This window comes from Peromyscus leucopus, chromosome 2 (assembly GCF_004664715.2).
Source record: "Peromyscus leucopus breed LL Stock chromosome 2, UCI_PerLeu_2.1, whole genome shotgun sequence".
Lineage (NCBI taxonomy): Eukaryota > Metazoa > Chordata > Mammalia > Rodentia > Cricetidae > Peromyscus > Peromyscus leucopus.
The window spans coordinates 135,689,015-135,712,384 of NC_051064.1; the positions used below are offsets into that span (position 1 = coordinate 135,689,015).

The 23,370-nt window shown below is 47.7% G+C and overlaps 1 protein-coding gene across 1 annotated transcript in view; it reads right to left on the reverse strand.

The window, feature by feature from the left end:
• The window catches only part of Maco1 (macoilin 1), a 59,914-nt gene extending 46,287 nt beyond the window's left edge, over positions 1–13,627 (reverse strand). The window contains exon 1 of the mRNA XM_028875465.2: positions 13,383–13,627. Within this exon, the coding sequence (XP_028731298.1) occupies positions 13,383–13,462 (80 nt within the window). The 5' untranslated portion in view covers positions 13,463–13,627. The remainder of the gene's footprint in view (positions 1–13,382) is intronic.
• Between the last annotated feature and the right edge of the window lie 9,743 nt (positions 13,628–23,370).

Here is a 23,370-nt window from a genome sequence, read left to right on the forward strand (position 1 = left end):
GAACTTCTGATCATTGTCTGCTTCCAATTCCCAAGTGCTATAATTACAGGTGTGCACCGCCCACCACACTCAGTGTATGAGGTGCTGGGGACCCAAGTCAGAGCTTCGCTTATAGGAGGCAAGTACTCTTAATAACTCAACCACATCCCCAGCCTGATAATCTCTGGAACTCTCCCTGCAATGTAGCTGAATGAGTAGTCAGTATTCCCAGGTGGAACATGAGCAGTACTACCAACTGCTCTGTCCAAAAGGCACCCAGGAAATGGCAGAATCCCAGTTTAGCAGGCAACACTCTATTTCAATAACTGGATAGCACTGTCCACAGAACAGCAGCCTGCTGAATATTTTTGATATCCTAATAATTTAAACATAAGGCGGTACAAAATGGTCTTTATTGGTGAATATTCTCTTCCAATTCTGCAACTTCAAGCTTGGGTATGGGGTGGGGTTCTTTCAGACCTTTGATATTCCTCCCCCAACCACTTTTTGCCAAGTTTGTTTAGAAGTAAAGACATCTAAGTAAATTTGTATGGTCATTACTGGCTTCATCCTAGCTTTTCCTCAGGCTCCCTTTTCAGGAAGGTCCCCTTTAAAATCTAGAGACAACTAATTAACAAAGCTGATTTCCCCTAGACTCAGTCTCGAATTCTACTGAGTTGCTTCAGTTACAAGTTGAGGAGTTTACAAGAGATGCTGGGTTCAGCGAACTCAGCCTCAGCATCACTACATCACCCTTATCCTTGAGAGAAGAGAGAAAGCACACCCTTATTAGTCCCTGTCCTACTGTATTCTGAAGATCCTGAGATTTTTGTCAATTTAAAGGAGATGCCAACCCAAGGGCATTTCAATATATTTCTTTTCATCCATGAAGAAAATGTGATTGAGTACATTTCTACATACATGGCTCATTACATGACTTATGGCTAATTTGATGATATTCTGAATTTCTGATTGACACTTACTGGCAAATAATTATAAAATATTGTGAATAAGCCGGGTATAATGGTGCACACCTTTAATTCCAGCACTCAGGAGGTAAAGGCAGGAGGATCTGTGAGTTTGAGGCCAGCCTGGTCTACAGAGCGAGTTCCAGGACAGCCAAGGCTACACAGAGAAACCCTGTCTCAATGACACTCCCTCCAAAAAAAAAATCATTGAGTAAAATTTAGAGCGTACCTGCAAAATGATACTTTGCTATTTTTTTCTTGAATCCATCTAGCAATCCGCTCTATGGTCTACATAATCTACAATTCATGGGGATGAGGAGTGAACATTCTCTTCCTTCCAGGGACAGTGCACCTCTTTCCACTGTCACCAACTGCTTGTCTGGAGTACACAGAATTACCACGGGCTAGCTGTCCATCCTCAGTCCCTGACCTTTTCCCTAGGCAGACTAATGCTCTGATGGTAGCCATCTGTCCCAATCCAGCTTCCTTGTCCTCTCATAATGGCAACTATGAATCACCTTTCACATTCAGCATGTGGTGTACTTCCTATCAACCCCCTTTGTCTTCTCTGTTATGCAGCACTGCTAGAATATTCGTCTAGGCCCTTTCTCTGATTTGCTGAGGTCTCACACTGGCCAGCTCTAATTGCAGTCTTGCTACTCAGAGTACAGTCTACAGCACAGCAGTATCAATATTATGTGGACACTTTTTGGAAAAGCAGAATTTCAGGGCCCAGTCCATACCTATTTAATCTAAACCTTAATGTTAACCCGCTCCCTAGGCCTGTGCATATATTAACATTTGAGAAGCAGTGGCAGCATGGCATGGTTTGATTAGAAGTTGAAACTTCATCCTCAAATTCCTGTGTCATGGTAGTTGAGGGTGGAGCCTTAGAGAGGTAACTGGGATTAGATACACCAGAGGCTCATGGCTTCATAGGTGAAAGAGGGACTGGGGAGAAGGCTCAGCTGTCAAGAGCCCTTGCTGCTCTAGCACGGGTCAAGAGTTCATTCCCAGCACCCATATCAGGTGGTTCATAGCCACCTGTAACTCTAGCTCCAGGGGATCTGCTGACCTCTTCTGGCTTCTCTGGGCACCTGCATTCACTTGCAGACACATACATTATAAAATAAATCTTTAACAAAAGAAGAGGAGGGGGAAGCAGCAGCCTGTGACAGCAGCACATGCTTATACTCCTAGGTGCTCACAAGGCCAAGGCAGGAGCTTGCATACCCAAAACCAGCCTGGAAAACATAATGAGACCTCATCTCAAAGAAAGAGGAAGACACCTTAAGCTGAAACAGCCTTGCTCTGCTTTGCCTCATGATGCAGCCAAAAGCTCCTTACAAAATGCCAAACAGATGTCTCTTGATTCCATACCCCTGGACCTCTTAGCCCCAGAAACTTAAGAATTTATATATTTATTTATAGGCTGGGTGTGGTGGTGCATGCCTTTAATACCAGCACTTGGGAGGCAGAGGCTGATTTACAGAGCAAGTTCCAGGACAGTTAGGGGCTCTACAGAAAAACCATGTCCGAGGGGATGGGAGGGGAAATTATACATTTACTTATATAATATTCACTTATACATTGAGATGGGATCTCTAGCCAAGGCTGGTCTAAAACTTCCTATGTGATTGAGGAGGACCTTGTCTTCTGATCCTTCTGCTTCTACCTTCTAAATGCTGGGATTACAGGCATGCTCTACTGAGCCTAGCTTATGCAGTACTAAGAATCAAGCCCAGGACTTCCCAAATACCAGGTAAACACTCTACAACTGAACAACATCCCCAGGCCAAGAAACACATTTTCAAATAAATTACAGACCCAAGTATTCAGTTACACAGACAGACACACAGAAGGAGGGAGGAGGGAAAGAGAGAAAGACTAAGAACACTAGGTATGTATGGGCTTACACCTTTGTAGGTGGGAGGATGACAAGTTTCATCCCAACCTGATAGATTCATTAGAAAGGGAACTTACTCAGGAGACTCTGCTAGACCCTGTCTCCAAAAGAAAACCCAACCAACCCACCCACCCCTTTAAAAAAAAAAAAAGGAAAGGAAAGGAGAGAAAAATGAACTGAGATGAGATGGTCATGATCTTTCAGAAGAGACTGTCCACATAGACAACCAGCTCTGCTCCAGGCTGATGACCAGCTTCCTCTCATCAAGAAACACTGAAAGCTGGCCAGAGTCAGTGCTCCCATTTCTGCACAGTTCTTTCTAGTTCAGTAAACTACCCAAAGTACTTCTATTGCTGCTCATCCTCCAGCTTTACAAAGCATAATCAGCACCCCACTTCCTCAAAAGAACACCCTGCAGGGGGTGGGGCCACATGCAATTAAGAAGCAGAGGCAAGCGAATCTCTGAGTTCAAGGCCAGCCTGGTCTACAGAGCTAGTTCCGGGACAGACAGGGCTACACAGAGAAACCCTGTCTTGTGGGGGGAGGGAGGGAGGGAGGGAGGGAGGAAGGAAGGATGGAAGGAAGGAAGGATGGAAGGAAGGAAGGATGGATGGAAGGAAGGAGAAAACCACTAAAATAAACTTTTATAAATTTGAGGGTACGACTTTTTTTTTCTTTTGGTTTTTCAAGACAGGGTTTCTCTGTGTAGTTCTGGTGCCTGTCCTGGAGCTCGCTCTGTAGTCCAGGCTGGCCTAGAACTCACAAAGATCCACCTGGCTCTGCCTCCTGAATGCTGGTATTAAAGGTGTATGGCACCGCCGACCGCCGAGGGTATGACATTTCTATAAAGAGCTGGACAGACCACAAAGCTATCAAGAACAGATACTGTGACCTAATGCAAGTGGAGACTTTGAAATTCTAGAATTTCTGCTTCAACACTTGGGGGCGGGATGCATGTTGTAAATGTGTGAGTCCCTGTGCATACATGGAGGTCAGAGGATGCTGGGTGTGCTGCTTTAGCTCTTTGCCCTACTGTCTTGAGACAGGGTCTCTACTGAACCCACAGCAGCCAGTAAGCCCCGGTGATGCTCCTGTCTCAACACCCCACTGCACTAGGGTTACGTGACCACAGTGATCACACTTGGATTTTTATGCAGGTGTGGGTACTTAAACTCAGGTCCTCAAGCTTGCACACGTGCTTCTACCCACTGAACAATACTCCACTCCCCAAACACTTTCAACAGTATGGAATTTCAACAGTATGGAATGTATGAAGTTGGGAATAAAAAGAAAAAAAGGAAAATAGGAGAGAAGATACTGCATAACCTCTTTTAAAAAATCATCACTGAGCCAGCAACACACACGCAGAGAAATTTTTTAAAATAATTTTAAAATTGCTGACAGTGTGTAAACGTGAGAAATCCACTTATAAGTAAATCCACTATTCACAGACACAATGTTCTACTTAATCACACCGCACATTTACATCACACGTATAAGTTTTCTAAATGTGTGCATATTAACCATCTCATTTTTCCTCCTAACTGTGAAGTAAGCAGGACAATCATTTTTATTTTCCAGGAAAGAAACCTGAGTGACAGGAAGGGAACTAACAGGTTAGGGCACCGCTGACAGAGCACAGAAAGCAGAAAACTGTTCATTCTGCATGGATGTGGCTTAAGTGACATACCAGAAATGTCTATGCAAAGAAGTGAGCACATGGGGCTGGAGAGGTGGCTCAGTGGTTAACAGCACCTGCTGCTCTTGCAGAGACCTGGTTCAGTTCCCAGCACCCACGTGGTGGTTCCCAACTATCTATAACTCCAGTTCTAAGAGATCTAATGCCCCTTTCTGACCCCTGCAGGCACCAGGCACACACATGGTGTGCATATGTATATGTAGGCAAAACACATGTAAAATGAATAAATCAAATACAAATTTTGTTTTGTTTTGCTTTGTTCTTTTTGGCTTTTTTGAGACAGGGTTTCTCTGTGTAGCCTAGTTAGAACCAAGTTTTAAATGAGTAAATATGTTTTATTCAAAGAATAAACACTCAGATCTTCAGCCAGGCAGTGGTGGTGCATGCCTTTAATCCCAGCACTTGGGAGGCAGAGCCAGGCGGATTTTTGTGAGTTCAAGGCCAGCCTGGTCTACAGAGTAAGATTCAGGACAGGCACCAAAACTACACAGAGAAACCCTGTCTCGAAAAAACAAAACCAAAACAAAACAACCCTCAGATCTTCACAAATTTCCAGTTGATAATTATAAACACAGTATAAAACTACAGAAAGTAATTAAAATTAAAAATTTCTTTACAAAAATAACTATGTCACAAAAGATGAGTGAGTTTCTATAATATCTGGGGTTTTTTTGTTTGTTTTGTTTTGGTTTTGGTTTTTTTTTGGTATTTTTTGTTTGTTTGTTTGAGCTAGGGTCTCACTATGTAGCCCTGGCTGGCCTCAAATTCAGATATTTGCCTGCCTATGTCTCCTTCCTGCTGGGATTCAATGCATGCACTGAAGGCCCAGCTACTATGGTCATTGTGTCAGAGAAATATGCTGCTTAAAAAGAAAAACTGAAAGCCAGGCAGTAGTGGCACACACCTTTAACCTCAGCATTCAGGAGGCAGAGGCAGTTGTATTTCTGTCTACAGAGTTCCAGGACAGCCAAGGCTACACAGGAAAACTCTGGAGGAGAGGAGGGAGATGGACTGGAGAGGCGGCTCAGTGGTTAAGAGCACTTGCTGCTCTTCGAGGAGGGCCAGGTTCTGTCCCCACTCCCTCAAACAGTTCTGGTGGTTTACAACCATCCATTAACTCCAGCTCCAAGGTCCTGGCATCCATCCTCTTCTAGCCTCCTAGGCACCAGGCACATGCGTGGTACCCATGCAGGTATGCAGTCAAAACAGTCAAACACACAAAGTAAAATTAATGTAAAAAACATTTTAAAAGACAGAACCTTGCTTTTAAAGTCAGACGAACAATAAATCACAAGCAGCAACTTGCTTAGAACAGAAATCAGCTCATTATGTTTGAGAAAGACTTGTCTCCATTTCTCTCATTTGAGACAGAAATCTTTTTTTTTAAGATTTATTTTATTTTTATTTTATGTATACGAGTCTTTTGTCTGCCTATATGTCTATGCACTTTGTGTGGCCCTGGTATGGAGACCAGAAGAGGGCACTGGATCCCAGGCACTAGAATAACTGATGGCTGTGAGCCACCACGTGGGTTCTGGGGACCCACCACAGGTCCTGTGCAAGGCCAGCCAGTACTTTTAGCCATGGAGCCATCTCTCCAACCTGAGGCAGAAATTCTTGTTCTGACCATCACCCATGGCATTCATTCCCTCTGGTGTTCAAGTGCTCTCCCTACAGGACAGTAGTATTGAACCGTTGACTTGGCTTTAAAGACGTTTTCAAGGGAAGCATAGTAACACAGTCTAGCGACAGAGCAGGATAATGTCCAGCCACCTCCTCTGTGGCTCAAACTCATCAGTGACACAAACCAATCTAAGACGAGCGACTTTCACTGCTTCAGCTCACCATATGCAAAGGCTGATTTCTCAGAGTAGATGGCAGTGAGGAGCAAACCGCTTCTGATTTTATACTTCTATTATTCCAAAGGGGCACACTGTCCTTTACGGCAGCAGCTAAAAAACTACAAAGAATGAAGGCAATGCTACTACAAAAGGACCTTGGTAGGATAAGGTAGATGTCTTAAACGTCTGATGATGAACTGAGACCTAGCTGATGCCAGTAAAGGTGATTGTCAAGTTAAAGATATAAACCTTCAAAAACTACCCTAGAAGGTCATTAAGCTGGTCTTAGTTTCCACTGCCAGGACACACGAGGAGGAGTCATGGAGAGGTTTGCAGGACTCCATCCACAAGGGAGAGTCTAGCGAAGGTGTATGCTCTTGCCTGCGTGCACCATCTCACTTGAGCCTCTGGTTGCACAGCCAACTCTTTATTCAGACCCAACCTGAAAACTGTCCAAGTAAAGTAATTACACTCAAACCGAGTAAGCCCAGAGAACAATCAGTGCATCTGAAGAGAATGCCACTTTATGAAGTAGCTCAGCTACAGCACCTCACCTCAACTATGTTTGTATGTAGTTGTTGTTTCATTATGTGTGTGTACACATGTGTGGTGGTGTGTGTGGAAGTCAGAGGACAACTTGTGGAATCAGTTCTCTCCTTCCACCAGGTGAGTCCCAGAGACTGAACTCAGGTTGTGAGGCTTGGTGGCAAGTGCTTGTACCTTCTCAACCCATCTTGCTGGCCTTGTGTTTCAGAGATTTTTATCTGATCCTCTAGATTCCACAAGATGCTAGCCGCCTAGAAAATAACAAAATACAACACACACACACACACACACACACACACACACACACACACACACACACACCAAACAACAAACAACCCCCTAGGCAAATTTGAGAGAAAGAGCCCTAGAAAAATGGAAATGTAAGTGTTCACAGAACACCACATGAGTCCATAGCAGACAGGGTACACAGCAAGAGTAAGAAATTAGTAAAAGTATTAAGTTCCTAAATCCACAGTTAAGCCAATCTCCAAGACTACGGAGGTTCAAGAAGGGCGCTGAGCAGTCCACATGGAGATGAGGGGCATACAGCTCTCCAACAGGGCAGGTGCTGCAGATAACCTGTACTGGACCACACGCCTTCCTCCCTCCTCAGCCCAGCAGCAACATTCGAAGGGCTTTTCTGTTTTTATTTTTAGTATTTCATTTTATGTGTGGGTGTTTGCCTTACTTTATGTCTACTGTATACCCACCCACCTGTGTGCCTGGTGCACACAGAAGCCAGAAGAGGGCACTGGATCCCCTGACACTGGAGTTACAGATGGTTATGAGCTACATGTGGGTGCTGGGACTCAAACCCAGGTCCTCTGTAAGAGTAGCCAGTGCTCTTATCGATTGAGCTCTCTCTCCAGCTCCCGGAAGGGTTTTTCAAAACACCAAATAAAACTAACCTACCAAAACTACTCAGACAGTAAGAATCAAAATGGAAGTTAGAGTTATGTGCTTTTTGTTTGTTTGTTTGGTTTGTTTTGTTGTTCTTCTTGGGTTTTTGTTTTTGTTTTGTTTTTTTGAGACAGGGTTTCTCTGTGTAGCTCTGGCTGTCCTGGAACTCACCCTGTAGACCAGACTGGCCTCAAACTCACAAAGATCCACCTACCTCTGCCCTACTGAGTGCTGGGATTAAAGGGAATATACCACAGGCAAAATTTAAAAACAGAGTCCAGTGTGACAAATTGTTTAATTGTAGTTTATAGAAATAACAAACCTGATTGTTTAGCTGACCACTTTGATTTATTCATTTTACTCACCCTTCCCAACGGACCTCTAAAACATACAGAGCCTGTATCTAGGTCTTTCATGTCAGGTCCAACCTGTTGAAGTCAATGCCTACCAAGATTACAGAAATGCTTCAGGCTGTGAGATTGCGACACTGGAATCTGGAGTTCCAGTTGCAGAACACATGTACAATCAAGGCAGCCAGCCTCCAGTGACTTTAATAAGTATAGCCCTAAGGAATCTAAAACCAAGCTTAGAAAACATCATTAAGGAGGCAGGAACAACAAAGGGGGGGGGGACGACACCTCGGGAGACACGATATTTAGACAAGGATTTGGAAAAGGAAACTGGAAAGGAGAGGAGGGTGCAAGGATTGATGGTTTCTAACAATGCCTCCAGAGTTGAAAAACAGGTAACAAAAGTCTCAAATAACTAGGGCAGTCCTAAATGCCTCTGCTGTCAGGCCCAGTGAGGTACTGGAAACTCAGGCATCATTTTAAGTGGAGGCCCGCACACAAGTGTCCTAAGTTCACGATGCAACAGAAAGAAAACCTCTTCCTAAAGCTGGAAATGCATAACTGAACTAAAACCCTTACTGTATTTTACTCTTTTAAGTAACAATTTTAAATACAGAAACTTGAAATGTACTTTAATAAAAATGTTGCTGTCCTGTCTTATAATTAATGTATTTTTACCTCCATATCTTCCTCTTTTAAAGTTTTAGAAGGAAGGAGTGGGGAGTGTGGCAGGCAGAGAAAGGGAGAGAACTATACAGAACCTGAGTCAGACCCCACAGACACCCACGTCACCATAAGCATCACCACCTGCAGTGAAGTGCTTAGTAGTCTAGTGCACTGACTGCTGTGAGGAGGGCTTTGAGGAGGGACTCACAGTGAGGAAGTCCAGGCACTTCGTGTGGAATAATTAAGAAGAGTTTTCATTATTAATAACTTGCATGCATAATTTCCAAGTCTACCTCATTTGGGTTAGAAAGCATTCCCTCTTTTAGTGGCAACTGTCTACCTCATCAAACAGCACGGGGAGAAAATACAGTTGCTGATATGTCAGGTAAAACTAAACAGGAAGGTAAAACCTGGTCCAACAGAAATATTTTTACTTGAACAGAACCCTAGGTTCTTTGGAACCTCTAAGCTACTGCACAAATTTAAGAGAGTATTACTATGGCCTACTAGAGTATAAATCTCTGCAGCTTAGATCTATGTCTTACCCTGTAGCTTCCACAGCTCCAACAACAATGTAGGTTTTGAATGAATGGACTCCATTAGCTCATATTTATGTATTTATCTATTTACTCAACATATGAATAGTGATTGCCTACCATGTTATATTCTGTGGTGGCTTTTTTTAAAATTACACTTAAGCCGGGTGGTGATGGTGCACACTTTTAGTCCCAGCATGAGGCAGAAGCAGACGGACCTCTGTGAGTTCGAGGCCAGCCTGGTCTACAGAGTAAGTTCCAGGACAGCCAAGGCTACACAGAGAAACTCTGTCTTGAAAAATCAAAACAAAAATCAATCAATAAACAAACAAACAAGCTGGGAGGTGGTGGCGCACGCCTTTAAACCCAGCACTCGGGAGGCAGAGGCAGGCAGATCTCTCTGAGTTCGAGGCCAGCCTGGTCTGCAAAGCGAGTTCCAGGACATGCTCCAAAGCTATACAGAGAAACCCTGTGTTGAAAAACCAAAAAAATAAAATAAAATAAATAAATTACACTTAATGTAAGCTATAATAATAATAACACCATTCCTGTTTCCTTCCTCTTAATCCTGATTATTAACTTGACTGGAATAACACTTTCAGAGAATACTTAGATCTTTAGATAATGGATACACACTCTCATACAGTACTAATATAATATCTAAGATTAATACCCAGTGCATCCTGGCTCCTCAGACAGAATTCCAACAGAGCTATGATACTGACAATGAGTGCTCTCATCTGACAATCACCTCAGGAACAGCTGCCCATGATTAAAAACACCAGGATTTTTGGGTTTTCTTTTGTTTTTAAGAGACTAGATCTCTCTGGGTAACAGTTCTGGCTGTCCTGGAACTCCCTCTGTAGACCAAGCTGGACTCGAACTCACAGATCCACCTGTCTGTCTCCCCAGTGCTGGGATTAAAGGTATACACCAAAAGCCCAGCAACATCAGGATTTTTAAAGCAGCAGTTCTTAACCTGGGAGTCACACCCCTTTGTGGGTTGAATGACCCTTTCACAGGGGTCACCAAAGACCACCAGAAAACAGGTATTTACATTATGATTAATAAGAGTACCATAATAAGTTATTAAGTAGCACAAAAATAATTGTATGGCTGGGGGTCACCACCACATGAGGAACTGTATTAAAGGGTCACAGCGTTAGGAAGGTTGAGAGCCACTGGTTTAAAGCAAGATCAAGCAGCAAGTGGCCCCTTGTTTTGACCACTCAACTTTTGCTTTTGGTTGGATCAAATCTTATGGCCTTTCCTGCCTCCTTAAAGAATAAGCCTTTAATCCCAGCACTCAGGAGGCAGAGACATGGGAATCTCTTTGAGTTCAAGGCCAGCCTGGTCTACAACGTGAGTTCCAGACAACCATAGGTACACAGAGAAACCCTGTCTCAGAGTGGGTAAAAAATTAAAGCCATACATGCTAACTGTAATGGCAATAATGTGATAAATAATGTCTGAATAACACACTGGAATTTATAGAGTTCCACAAACTAAATGTATGTATGTATGTATGCATGTATGCATGTATGTCTTCAAAGCTCATTTAACAGATGGGAAAACTGAGCTTCAAAGCAGAGGATGCTCTGCTGGTCCAAAGCATCAGGGCTGGGACATGGACTCTAACCCTAGGTCTCCGGTGGGCTGCAGTCCAGTCTTTCCACCTCAGCTGCTCCCTCACATATGCCAGGGCTCAAGAGAGCTGAGCAGACAGGGAACATGAACACAGTACTCCATGAAAGGTTAGGCTATGAAACAGTAGACAGTGGTTATCAAAATTGTCAACACAGCCCTTAGGGGGATGGCTCCTTTTTAATGAGACAAAATTGGCCAGATGTTCAGAAACAAAACAGGCAATAGATGGAGTGAAACAGAATTGAATACAGACTTCAATTTGATGATCAACAGAAATTTGATATTCATGAATCCTCAAATGTCCTAATTTATAACTAGCCCACTCATTCTGTTTTCTTAAGAAATAACTGGAAGTTTTCCAAAGCAGTCCTTAAAAACAAAACAAGGGGGTAAAACATACTATATGATTTTTCCCATTGCAGTACTCCATAACATTAAGAAACAGATAAGAGAACTAAAACACTCTTTGCCTCAAACAAGAAAGACAGGTAGAAATTTATTTAGGTTCCTTTATTGACATTTAACAAAGAATGCACAACAGAGAGCAGACAGATTTGGAAGCTGAGGCACCATTTGGTTTTTTGAAGTTTTCATACGAAACTGATAGACAAGGTGTATCTGCTATTAACCTTTAGGGTAAGAAAATTCAAGTCTAAAACCCATTAGTAAAACAATAGATCTTCATTAAAAAGAGGCACTCCCTGTCAACACACACTGAGTGGCTTCCGAAGGACAAGTCACAAAGCAGGTGTTAGTTTAAATAAGAAAAGAAGTTAAAATACATCAGAAAACATGCAAACATAAGAGTTCCCAATCTTGTTATGAGGGACCTCATCTTATGTGACTGTAAATAGAAATTCAAAAGCCACAGTCGTCCTAACCTGCCTACTTTAACACTTTTTCTGCTCTTGTGCCGCTATTAACAAGAAGTTCTGCTAATCTTTTTCAATGGCTAAGGAAAAAAGCCTTCCTTCATTCAAGAATTTATAGTAAGCAGACTTGCCTCCACCCATTCAATCTGCTGGAAAAATTTGGTTTTGCTTTTTCAGTTTTAGTTATCATCACATCTGATTCAGCAAGAGTGTTCATCAGTTTTACTAACAGCTGTGTCCTGACTGAATCCAACACTGTTTAGCAAATAGTATTTATGTTTGTTGAATGAATGAACGGTTCTATGATCGATGACTCCTTCCATAAGGATCTATCCAAGGATATTTGGCTTTTTAATCCTTGAAGAATCTCCCTTCATGTTTAGGTCAGTCACCTGCCTGGGGAGGGCAGCCACTTCACACGTGTAAACAACCGCATGTGCAAGGTGGATAGTTATGATACAACTTGACTGTCAACAGCTACCTCCTAATTTTCTCCAAGACTCACAGCAAGAACTAAACTGTATGGATGGCGCCGTGAGGACTCAATTAAGCCTATAGCCACATGCTGAGCACTCTCCTTTGTAAACTAATTACTTCTCCCCTGAAATCGGTTCCTTCCGAGGCTTTCCCAGAAAAAAAAAAAAAAACCACCGCCATACACAAATTGGGCTTGGGGAAGCTGTGACAGTCAATCGAGTTGCCCCACGAACCTGTTGTCCTTCTCTCCAAGAGGATTCAATGTCTACTTAAAGGGACACCCCTTCCTTCATGAAGAAGGGATTTAAAAAAAAAAAATTCCTAAACCTGAATTGGGAGAGAATCTCTGCTAAAGATTCAGAGCCATGTGTCTGCTTGCAATTGTCAAAATAATGTTTGCTGAGGAGCTGATAGCAGTCTGGCTTTGGAGCGGGACCACGGGCATGAACTGGGGGTATCAGCTTGGCACTCCAGGCCAAGTGGGGACCCCGTGAGGGCAGCGAAGGGCGGAAGAGTAGCCGGCGTGGCACCGCTGGGAGTCCGGGGTTCCAGGGCACCTGGCAGCTCCCAACTTTGGCGGCCTCACTCTCGCCTTCGCACGGGTCCACGAGCCTCGGACTCAGGCAGCCAACTCCCCAGGTCCCGAGCCCAGCGTGACCCCGGGCTCCGTCGGGGACCCGGCGCGCAGCCTGCTGGGGACCCCCCGGCTTCTGGGCTCCCGGCCGCGGGGGTGCCGCCCCTCCCCCCGGCACAGCACGGCCAACGGCGGCCCCGCGGCTCCCGCCCGCGCCCGCCGCGCCCTCCGCCCGGCCCTCGCCACACCCCGCGGCCCGGGGCGGACCCTCGGCGGGCTGGCCGGGCGCTCCGCGGGCGGCGCGCCTCAGGAGAGCCCCCGGCGCGGGCATGCGGCCTAGTCGGGGGTTACATAACGGGGCCGGGGCCCCTCCAGAGCGGCGCCCGGGACCCGCTGGCCCACCCCGGGCGCCGTCGCTCACCTGCCGTAGATACCCTCGGTGATCCGGTTCCGCTTCAGGGGGCGGCGGAGCTTACTGCAGTCGGCGTTCCGCCGCTTCATCCTCCCGCTGGGGGGCCGGTGCCCGCGCCGCGCCGCCGCTGCCTCTCACCTCTGCCGCCGCCGCCCGCCCGCCCCGCGTCGGGCCTGGATTCTACCCCTGCGGCCGGTCACACAGACATGGAGCCAGCACCGGGGGGGAGGGGGGCCGGGAGGGGGGCGCCGAGCCTCCTCCGCCTTCGGAAACAAAGAAATGACAATTCCGGGGCCCGCCCGCCCCGCACCAGCCAGCCGCCCGCCCCGCCTCCTCTACACCGACGGACGGCCCGCGGGGCCAATCGGAGGCGCCGCCGCGCCGCGCACGGCCAATCCTGGGGCCCTCTGAGGCCACACGGACTCTTGAGCCCGCCTTCTTGAAGGACAGAAGGACACACCAATCAGGAAAGAGCCTGGACGCGTGGCTGGGCCTATCAGAAATGAGTTAAATAGAGGCTTATAAATAGGCCCTATAAATATAACATCCTATATTATGCCTTGTTGCGAAGGTGCGCTTCGCGGTTATGGGGCTGCGTCTCGCTGTGGGAAGGCCCACGCCGGAGTACACCGTGTGGCGCGGCACCGCAGGCTCCCCGGCTGGCGTGTGAGAACCGAACGGCGTGGTGGACTGCGTGTGGGGACCGTGCGCGGACATGTGCTTCAGTCGGCCGCGTCCTTATGTAAGAGGGCGTCCCGGGAGCGGAGCCGCGGCCTCTTCTGCGGGCGCCCAAGCGTGCGGCCATGCCCGCCGCGTCAGCCGGGGTGCGAATGACAAAGCAAACCCCACACACATACACACACACACACCCTGCCAGCTTCCCGCGACGTGGTGACAGCGCGCCGACCAATCGAAGGGGGTGGGGCGGGGCCTGGCGGTCCCGCCCCTCGGGTTGCGTCACGGGGGCGGGGCCTCGGCTGCGCGCGACGTCGCGCGGGGCTGCCGGGGTCGTGTGCGGCGGCGTGGCCGGGCTCCACGTCTGCATGTTCGCGCATGCTGAGGGTTCCGCGGACTCCGCTCGGCCTCGGAGGCTGTGTGACCCAGTCTCCTACGCTTCGCGTCCACCCATCTTTGCTCCTTCAGCCCCCTCGCTCTTTGGCTTAGAGGTGGGGACACAACAGCCAAGGACCGGCGAGATGCGCAGCGGGTAAAGGCGTTTGCTGCCGAGCTTGACGCAGGAGTTCGATCCCCGGAACCCACGTGGTGGACTGATTCTTACAAGTTGCCGTCTGCCCGCCACACGCATGCCCACAAACACACCTACTAAATAAATATTTTTTTTTTAAAAAAAGACAGCTAAGAAAGCCGGGCATGGTGGCGCATGCCTTTGAACTCCAGAGGCAGAGACAGGTGGATCTTATAGTTAGTTCTAGGCCAGCTTGGTCTACAAAGGAGAATTCCAGGACAGCCAGAGATGTTACACAGAGAAACCCTGTCTTGAAAACAAAACAACAACAAAAATGAAATAAATATAAATTAAAAAAGCAACTTAAAAAAAACAACAAAGTAGCAAAGCGCTAGTGGATCTCATGCCCTATCTAACAACTGGTTCTAGGCAATTTATTTGTATGTTTCCCCTACCACGCCACCCCCAGTGTTCTTTCTTTCTTTCTTTCTTTTTTTCAAGGCAGAGTTTCTCTGTGTAGTCCTGGGTGTCCTGGAACTCACTCTGTAAACCAGGATGGCTCTGAGTTCAGAGATCTGCCTTCGAGTGCTGGGATTATTGGCATGTACCACCACCACCCTGCTCCCCTCAGTCATCTTGTATGGCTGATATTACTATTAAATAGGATAGAGCTCCACAGCCAGTCGTGGCTCACTCCTTTAATCCCAGCACTCCAGAGGCAGAGGCAGGAGGATCTCTGTGATTTTGAGACCAGCCTGATCTACAAATCGAGTTCCTGGACAGCCAGAGCTGTTACACAGAGAAACCCTGTCTTGGGGGAAAAAAAAAAAAAAAAAAAGAGCTCATATTAGACATTTAATTTCATATGCTATTCTTCATTTTACATGTTGCTATAACCTTTCTGAGTATTTCTTGTAAAGACTGTCCTAGCAAGTGGCTTTGCCACTGTAGCCTCTCAGTAACAGTGGAGCCCTTGGTTGGCTAGCACTCTTCCTGTTTTTGGTTTTTTGTTTTTTTTGTTTTTTTTTTTTAATTTCGGTAACTAAATGCCATCTTGTTTTGCCCAGGGACTACAGCACCTGCCTCTCCTGGCCCTGTGGTCACCCCCTCTTAGTCAACACCACTCCAAAGTTCTAAGTTCCTTCCGGTGCCTTCAGAGACCCCCTAGGACTTGGAAGGGATAAACCAGTGTCTTAACGTGTCTAGGGTGAAGCTTCTCCATCCACCCATACAGGAAGCACCTTGGGGATCAGATTCATACCCTGTGGAGATGCAGTTTTGAAAAAATGGCCAAGATTCCTGCCATTTAAATCCAAGGTTGAAATTCCAGCTTGGCCACTTACTAGCTTGGGCAAGTTACTGTATCCCTCAGAGCCTGTGAAGACACTCCAGCCTGTGTTAAGGATGAAGGATAATGAGCCCTCAGAGCCTGGCACCATGCTGTTGGTGAAGCAAATAACTGCTCTTTTCTTTTGCTCTCTCTTTTTCCTTCCCTGGCCCTTTCTGCTCTTTGCTTTGTTTGGTTGGTTTGGAGCCCAGTGGTTGAGACAAGCTCTCACTATTGTAGCCCAGGCTGGCCTTGAACTTGCAACTTACCCCTCATCGCAGCCTCCAAAGTGCGAGTATCATAAGCATGAGCGCAGCTCTGCTCTGTTTTCTTTTCTTTCCTCTTTGGAGACAAGGTCTCACTATATAACCCAGGCTGGCCTCTGAACTGCTAAGTTCCTGCCTCAACCTCCTAAGTGCTGGCATTATAGGTGTGCACCTCTGTGTCTAGCTCAAGTAACTGTTTTCACACTTGGCTTACATCTCTTCACCTCTATTCCAACTTGTTGACAAAGTGGTGCAGGATGGTCAGGATAAAAAACTCTGGGCTCAGAGTTTTGCCCAGGTTTGCCCATCATTAAGAAAGGAAAGAAACAGAAAGTCTGGAGTAGCCAAGGCCTCAGCTGCAGACTGGTTCACAAAGGAAGTCCAGGCACTTGGAGACTTGAATACATTGGTGAGAACAGATGCCTGCTTAGGTCCTGGCTCTAGACTCTATGGTCACTCCAAACCCAGCATCCTTCCTCCCTATAGCTAAAAAGTTCTGGATTTGGGGGCCCAGACCTTGCACTCCCTTCTGCCCAGCTCGTCTTTCTAGGACTGCACTGTGGTACACTGCAGACAGGACAGGTGAGCGATTCAGGAGAACTACGGCATGGCGCTGGGGACACATGCCAGTTCCCCATCACTCACAGTCCGGTCTGTCTGTCACAGGTTCCCAACAAGGGCTTTCTGTAAGGTGCGGGGGAAAGGTGTGCTCTTGCTAGGGGAAGTAGGAAGGGCCTCTATGGCAAGAGTTACTGTTGAGTTCTCCAGTCAAGCAGAAGGAGAGATGAAAGGTCGGCGGGACTCTCAGGATGATGGCTGAGAGGCAGCAGTCAGATGGTCTGGAGGCATGGGCAACTGGCCTGGCCTGAATGAGGGGTTTTTCGAGACAGGGTTTCTCTGTGTAGTTTTGGTGCCTGTCCTGGATCTCACTCTGTAAACCAGGCTGGCCACAAACTCGCAGAGATCCTCCTGCCTCTGCCACTAACGTGCTGGGATTAAAGGCGCCCAGCCTGAGTGAGGATTCTGAAGGGATCTTGTGGATATTTGTGTCCTGCCTTTATCCATCAGACTACTGGAGCAGAGGACCCCAAGAAACTGAAATCCCTTGCTGGACAGTGGTGGCACTCACCTTTAAACTTGGGACCCAGAGACAGGTGGAGCTCTGTGAGTTCGAGGCCAGCCTGGTCTACAGAGCTAGTTCAGGAAAGCCAGGACTACACAGAGAAAACCTGTCTCTAAAAACAAAAAAACAAGCAAAAAGAAAGAAACTGGAATCCCACAGAAACATTAGGTTGAGAGAAAACTAGCCCGAGGCCTGGGCAGCCAGAGCAAGAACTTCTTTTGTCTTTTTATGTGTGTATGTGTGTGTGTATATATATATATATATTTATTCATTTTTAGTGCAGTGGTTTTTTTTGCCTGCATGTATGTCGGTATGAGGGTGTTAGGTCCCTTAGAACTGGAGTTATAGACAGTTGTGAGCTGCCATGTGAGTGCTGGTAATTAAACCCTGGTCCTCTGAAGTACAACCAGTGCTCTTAATTTCTGAGCCATCTCTCCAGCCCCAGAGCAGGAATTGAGAGGAAGTTGTACAACTTCTCAGAGCACCTTGCAGGAGAGCCGGGGGCTGAGACAATCCTGGGTCAATGGCAGGCCGGACCACACCTTGACCCAGACCACTCATGTCCTACACACCTCTGGCTCTCTCTGTGGATCTTGCCTTCCTGTTAGGACTGAATTGGAGCCTGTGGAGGGGTGGAGGGGCCACGGGATAGCTTTGTCCCTTTCCTCAGTGTGGCCAGAAAATAAAGCTTTTTTTTCTTTCTTTCTGATATTCTCTATTAATGTGTCTGCCTAGTTGGTTTATCGAGGACAGGTGGGTGGCTCAACTAGCTTGTTGAGGTTATGAGGGCCCAGGCTCTGAACTCCAGTGACACTTGTGATTCAGATGACAAGCCAGTGTCCTTGAGTCAGATGTCTGCCCTGTGCCAGAATCCACCCTGGAGCCACTTCTAGCCCGGTGTCTAAGGCTGGTCAGGTTAGCTCCTTTTCTGGTTTGTTTGTTTTTGTTGTTTGTTTGTTTGTTTTGTTTGTTGTTTTGTTTTGTTTTTCAAGACAGGGTTCCTCTGTGTAGCCCTAACTGTCCTGGAATTCGCTCTGTAGACCAGGCTGACCTCGGATTCAAACATCTGCCTGCCTTTGCCTCCCAAGTGCTGGGATTAAAGGTGGGCTCCATTTTACAGAAGAATGAGTGAGGCGTCTGACCATCCTAGCTTGTAGAATAGAGCAGTTACCTGAGCCTGCCGCGGCTACTGACAGCTAGAATTGGTGCTGTGTGTCTGGGATGCGAAGATAAGAATAGTGTTTTATCTATTACATATTATTTATTAGGGAGGGAGCTGTGCACACGCATGTGTGGAAGTCAGAGAGCAGCTTGGAAGTGGTTCTCTCCTTCCACCAAATGAGTTTCAGTCATCAAAACCAAGTTGTCGGGCTCGGTGGCACGTGCCTTTACCCACAGAGCTCTCTTGTCAACCCAAGAGAATGGCGTTCTTGCCGTGAGCCCAGGGACAGGCCAGAATAGGACTGCCTCTTCCAGGTCCTTCCCTTGTGCCCCTCAGACCAGCAGGCACTGAATCCCTTGGGCTCCAGCCAAGTGCCTCCCTTTTCCCCAAGACCTGAGATGGCCCTAGAGGTCCAGAGGACACAGAAGTCAGCTGATCTCGGCAGCCTCTTTCCAGAACGCACCCCAGCCCTTCTCCACCACCCATCTGGGAACAGGGGAATCAGCAGTGGCTGATCACAGGTAACTAACAAAAGGGAGATGATTTGTGCTCAGTTATCAGGTTCAACATATAGAGGGTTTGCCTGGCATGTCCCGAGCCCTGGGTTCCATCACTGCCATCTCATTAATCAGGCATTCTGGTGTATGCTTATTATGGCAGCCGTGGGAATGGAAGTAGGAGGGTCGCAAGTTCAAGGGCATCCTGGGCTACATGATGGGTGGAGTCCCGGGCAGAATAATAGGAGAAGGTGAGTGGACAGCATCCATCTCTCTCTGCCTCTCGACTGTGGATGCAGTGTGATCAGCTGCCTCATGCTCCTGATGCCACGGCATCTCCACCTTGATGGACTATACCACAAACTGCCAGCCCTCACCCCTCCTCCCTCCTCCCTCCTCCTCCTCCCTCCCCCGTCCTCCTCCCTCCTCCTCCCTCCTTCCTCCTCCTCCCTCCTCCTTCCTCCTTCCTCCTCTCTCCTCCCCTCCCTTCTCCCTCTTTCCCCTTCTCCCTTCTTTCCTCCCCTCCTCCCTCTTCTCTTACCTCCTCCTCCCTCCCCTCCTCCCTCCTGCCTGCCTTCATCCTTCCTTCAGCCGCTTTTGTTGCTACAGCAACTAGAGAAGTAACTAACACACCTGTCTAAAAACAAAACAGAGGTGCCCCACGTGGTGGTGGTGCATGCCTTTAATTCCAGCTCTCGGGAGACAGAGGCAGGCAGATCTCTGAGTTCGAGGCCAGCCTAGTCTACAAAGTGAGTTCCAAAGACAGCCAGGGCTACCCAGAGGGCCGCTGTCAGGAGATGGGGGTTGGGAGACACAGAAGCGCAAGGCCAGCTGGGAAGTCAGGCCCGTCCTGTCCTTCCTGTGATGGATGTGATGACAAAAGGCTGGGGTTTGCATTTGGGCCTCAGCTGAGCTCAGAGCAGAGCTGGAATGATCCTGTTTCACAAATTGGGAAGAGGCCTCACCACCTCCTCCTGCCCAGCGTCTCCCTCTGCAGCTGCCAACCTCGCTGGGAGCCCTGGCCCAGCTGCCTTGAGCCTTGTGTCCCAAGGAAGCCCAGCTGCTGGGCTGGGACGCCTGACTTCCACGCCTGCCTTAATCCCCAGGGAACCTAGGAAGGAAGGAAGCTCTCTGAGGTGTTCAGAATAGGACAGTGTGGAAGGATGGGGGCTCAAGCCTGGAATCCCAGCACTTGAGAGGTGGAGGCAGGAAGAGCAATTCAAGATCATCCTTAACGACAGAGAATTTGAGGTCAGTCTGAGTTGGATGAGATCCTGTCTGATGGGAAATGGAAAAGGAACTGTGCCTGGAAACGGCCCCAATGTCCACAGAGCATGCCGGTTGAACGGACCACCACACATTCCTACTGGGAAGTCTGCGTAGCATGGAGTATGGTCACACACAGCACTTAGGTTTTTGGGTTTGGTTTTTTTTTTTAATTACACTTATTTCCTTAGAACTGGGTGTGCGTGGAGGTCAGAGGACAAGTGGAAGGAGTTCCTTCTCTCCTTCTGCCACGTGGGTCCTGGAGTGTCAAACCTGGGTCATCACGCGCAGTGGCAAACAACTTAACCTGCTGAGCCATCTTGCTGGCCCGCGCGCTTAGTACTCAAGCGAATACCCTATACATTCTGTTTTAATTCTCACCACGGTGTGGGGGAGGGGGGACCATTACTTACACTGTGATGTGGATTAGAAGATGGCGGCACAGAGAGGTCACACAGTGTGTGAAAGACTTGAGACTCAAACCCATGCAACGCTACCACAGCCTGGAGCCTGAGTCACCAGGCTAAAATGCTCTAGAAAGACCTTTCTGCTTGAAACTGCTTGGACAAACTGTTCATGAAAAAAAGCAAGGCGCCCAATTGTGTGCTGTATAATTCTGTCTTTATGGAGGGTGGGCAAGAGTGGGAATAGGAAGACGTCTGAAAGGACACACACACAAAACACTTGTGTCATTTATATTTTTAATTGTGTGGTGTTGAGTCTCAAACCTTACACATGCTAGGCAAACACAAGAGACACACACACGTGCACACACACACGTGCATGTACACATGCAAACACACATACACACACCCCTCACCTCATTTGATCTTCACATCAATTTTATGTGATTGATACTTTACAAACAGGAAAACAGAGAGACTTACTATCTTGCCCAAGGTCACACAACTAATAAATTGCAGAGTCAGGATTTGAACCCAGACCTCCCAGCTCCAGAGCTCATAGGGTGTTGAATGAATGACCACGCCTAGTGCCCAGAACAAGCTCACATCTTTGGTGTGGACAATCTTCCAGAGAAAGAATGGAGGCCCTCCCTCCCTCACGGTCACTGCTTGTGTTAATGACCTCAACCGTTAGCAGTCAAGGGGAAAACCTGAGGGAAGAATTGTTACTTTGGTTCCTGGGTTTATAGGTTTTTACCCCACAGTTGTTGGATGCTGACTCTGGGTCTGTGGGGATGGTGAGCCTCACCACACCGGGAGCAGGTGGCAGGGATGCCCACCTTGTGGTAGGCAGGAAGCAGAGAAAGAAAATATAGGAAAGAACCGGGTGGCGACGGTGGTGGTGGCGGCGGCTGCAGCGGCAGATGCAGCGGCGCACACCTTTAATCCCAGCACTTAGGAGGCAGAGGCAGGTGGATCTCAGAGAGTTCAAGGCCAGCCTGGTCTACAGAGCGAGTTCCGGGATAGCCAAGGCTACATAGAGAAACCCTGTGTTATGTACAGGAAAGAGCCATTGCAAGACACAACCCCCAAGGACATACCCCCACTGGCGGGCTTTCTCCAGGAGTCCCCACCTCCTCCCTCCTCCCACCTTTAACCACTTCCCTACACTGCTATTCTAGAACAGATCTGCCACAGGATGAATCACTGACTGGGTCTGCATCAGTTCTGTTCCTGTTGCTGGGGCAAAACACCCAACAGAGCCACTTATGGAAAGAGGTTGGTTTTGCCTTACAGGTTGGGGTCCAACAAGGAAAGGCAGCAGGAAGTCAGGCTGCTGCTCACACTCCCAGGCAAGAAAGGAAGGGGCTGGGTTCCATGTTCTTCCTGACTTAGGGCTCAGTTCCCAGCACCCACATGGAGGCTTACAAGCATCCTTGACTCCAGTTCCAGGGGATCCAATGCCCTCTTCTGACCTCCTTAGACACCGGATACAGAATTATACCTGTGGGCAAAACACTCACACAGGAGAGAAATGAACCCTGAAGAAGATGGATGCTGGCGTCCATCTCACTTTCTATTAAGTTGAGAATCTCAGCCCACAGAATGGTGAGGCTCACATTTAGGGCTGGTCTTCCCAGCTCTATTAGCCTGGTCTACGAGCTCCCTCAAACACACCAGAAGCTTGTTTCCATGGTGATTCTAAATCCTATCCCGTTGACGATCAAGAGTGACCATCACAAAGTCTCAGTCACTAGGATTCATCCATTTCCCAAAAGGCTCATGAGCAGACATCTAAGTCCCCAGTACATGAGCCTTTTGGGGACATCTCACATTCAAGCCAGGACGCCGGCCATGCTGTGGTATGGAAAATGTGTTGTGTGTTCTCACAGAACCCTGAGTTTACAGAAATACATGACTACATGTGGAGACTTGGGGCTCTTACTTGCTTCCACACTCCCGGGGAATGCCTGGCCACTAGAACAGGATGCCACAGTCACAGTACATGTGCCCACCCTCCCTTCTATCAGCAACACCGGGCATGCTTGAGTGCCTTCAGATTCCCGAGAATCGTGGCAGCAGGGCAGAGCGGGCCACCTTATTTGGCTCCCAAAGGAGTGGAGAGAGTGGTTGGTAAGTTAGGAGGGAGAAATTCGAAGGTCACAGCTCTTTCTGCTGTCAGGTGCCTGGGGTTGCCCAGCCCTGTCATGTATCAGCTGTGCGACTTTGGTAGTGATGTCATCTCTCTGAGCAGCAGTTTTTTCATCAGTAAAGCAGAGGGGATGATGTCTGTACTCAGAGGCTTGCTGGAAAGGCTAAGTGAAAATGTGTAAAATGCTCTGTTCATAGTAGCATTGCAGAAGTGGCAGCTTTAGTCATCCAACACTTTTATTGAGCATCTACTAAGGACTGAGCACTAAGGACTGAAGACACAGCATGGCTTTTACTGGGCATGGTGACACACGCCTTTAATCCCAGAGGCTGAGGCAGGAGGATCTCTGTGAGTTCAAGGCTAGCCTTGTTTACATAGCCAGTTCCAGGACAGCCTCAGCTACATGTGAACCAAAATAAACCTTTCCTCCATTAGGTTGCTTTTTTTTTTGGGGGGGGGGTCAGGTACTTGGTCACAGCCACGAGACAAGTAACTAAGATAAAAAGCCTCCCAAGTCCCGTGGGGTTCCACTGTGAATTAGGGATACTGAGGCAGGTGAACTTCCTTAGAGGTATTGGTACTCAAGTGCAGCCAGAGTCCTGTGCTTCTCTGTG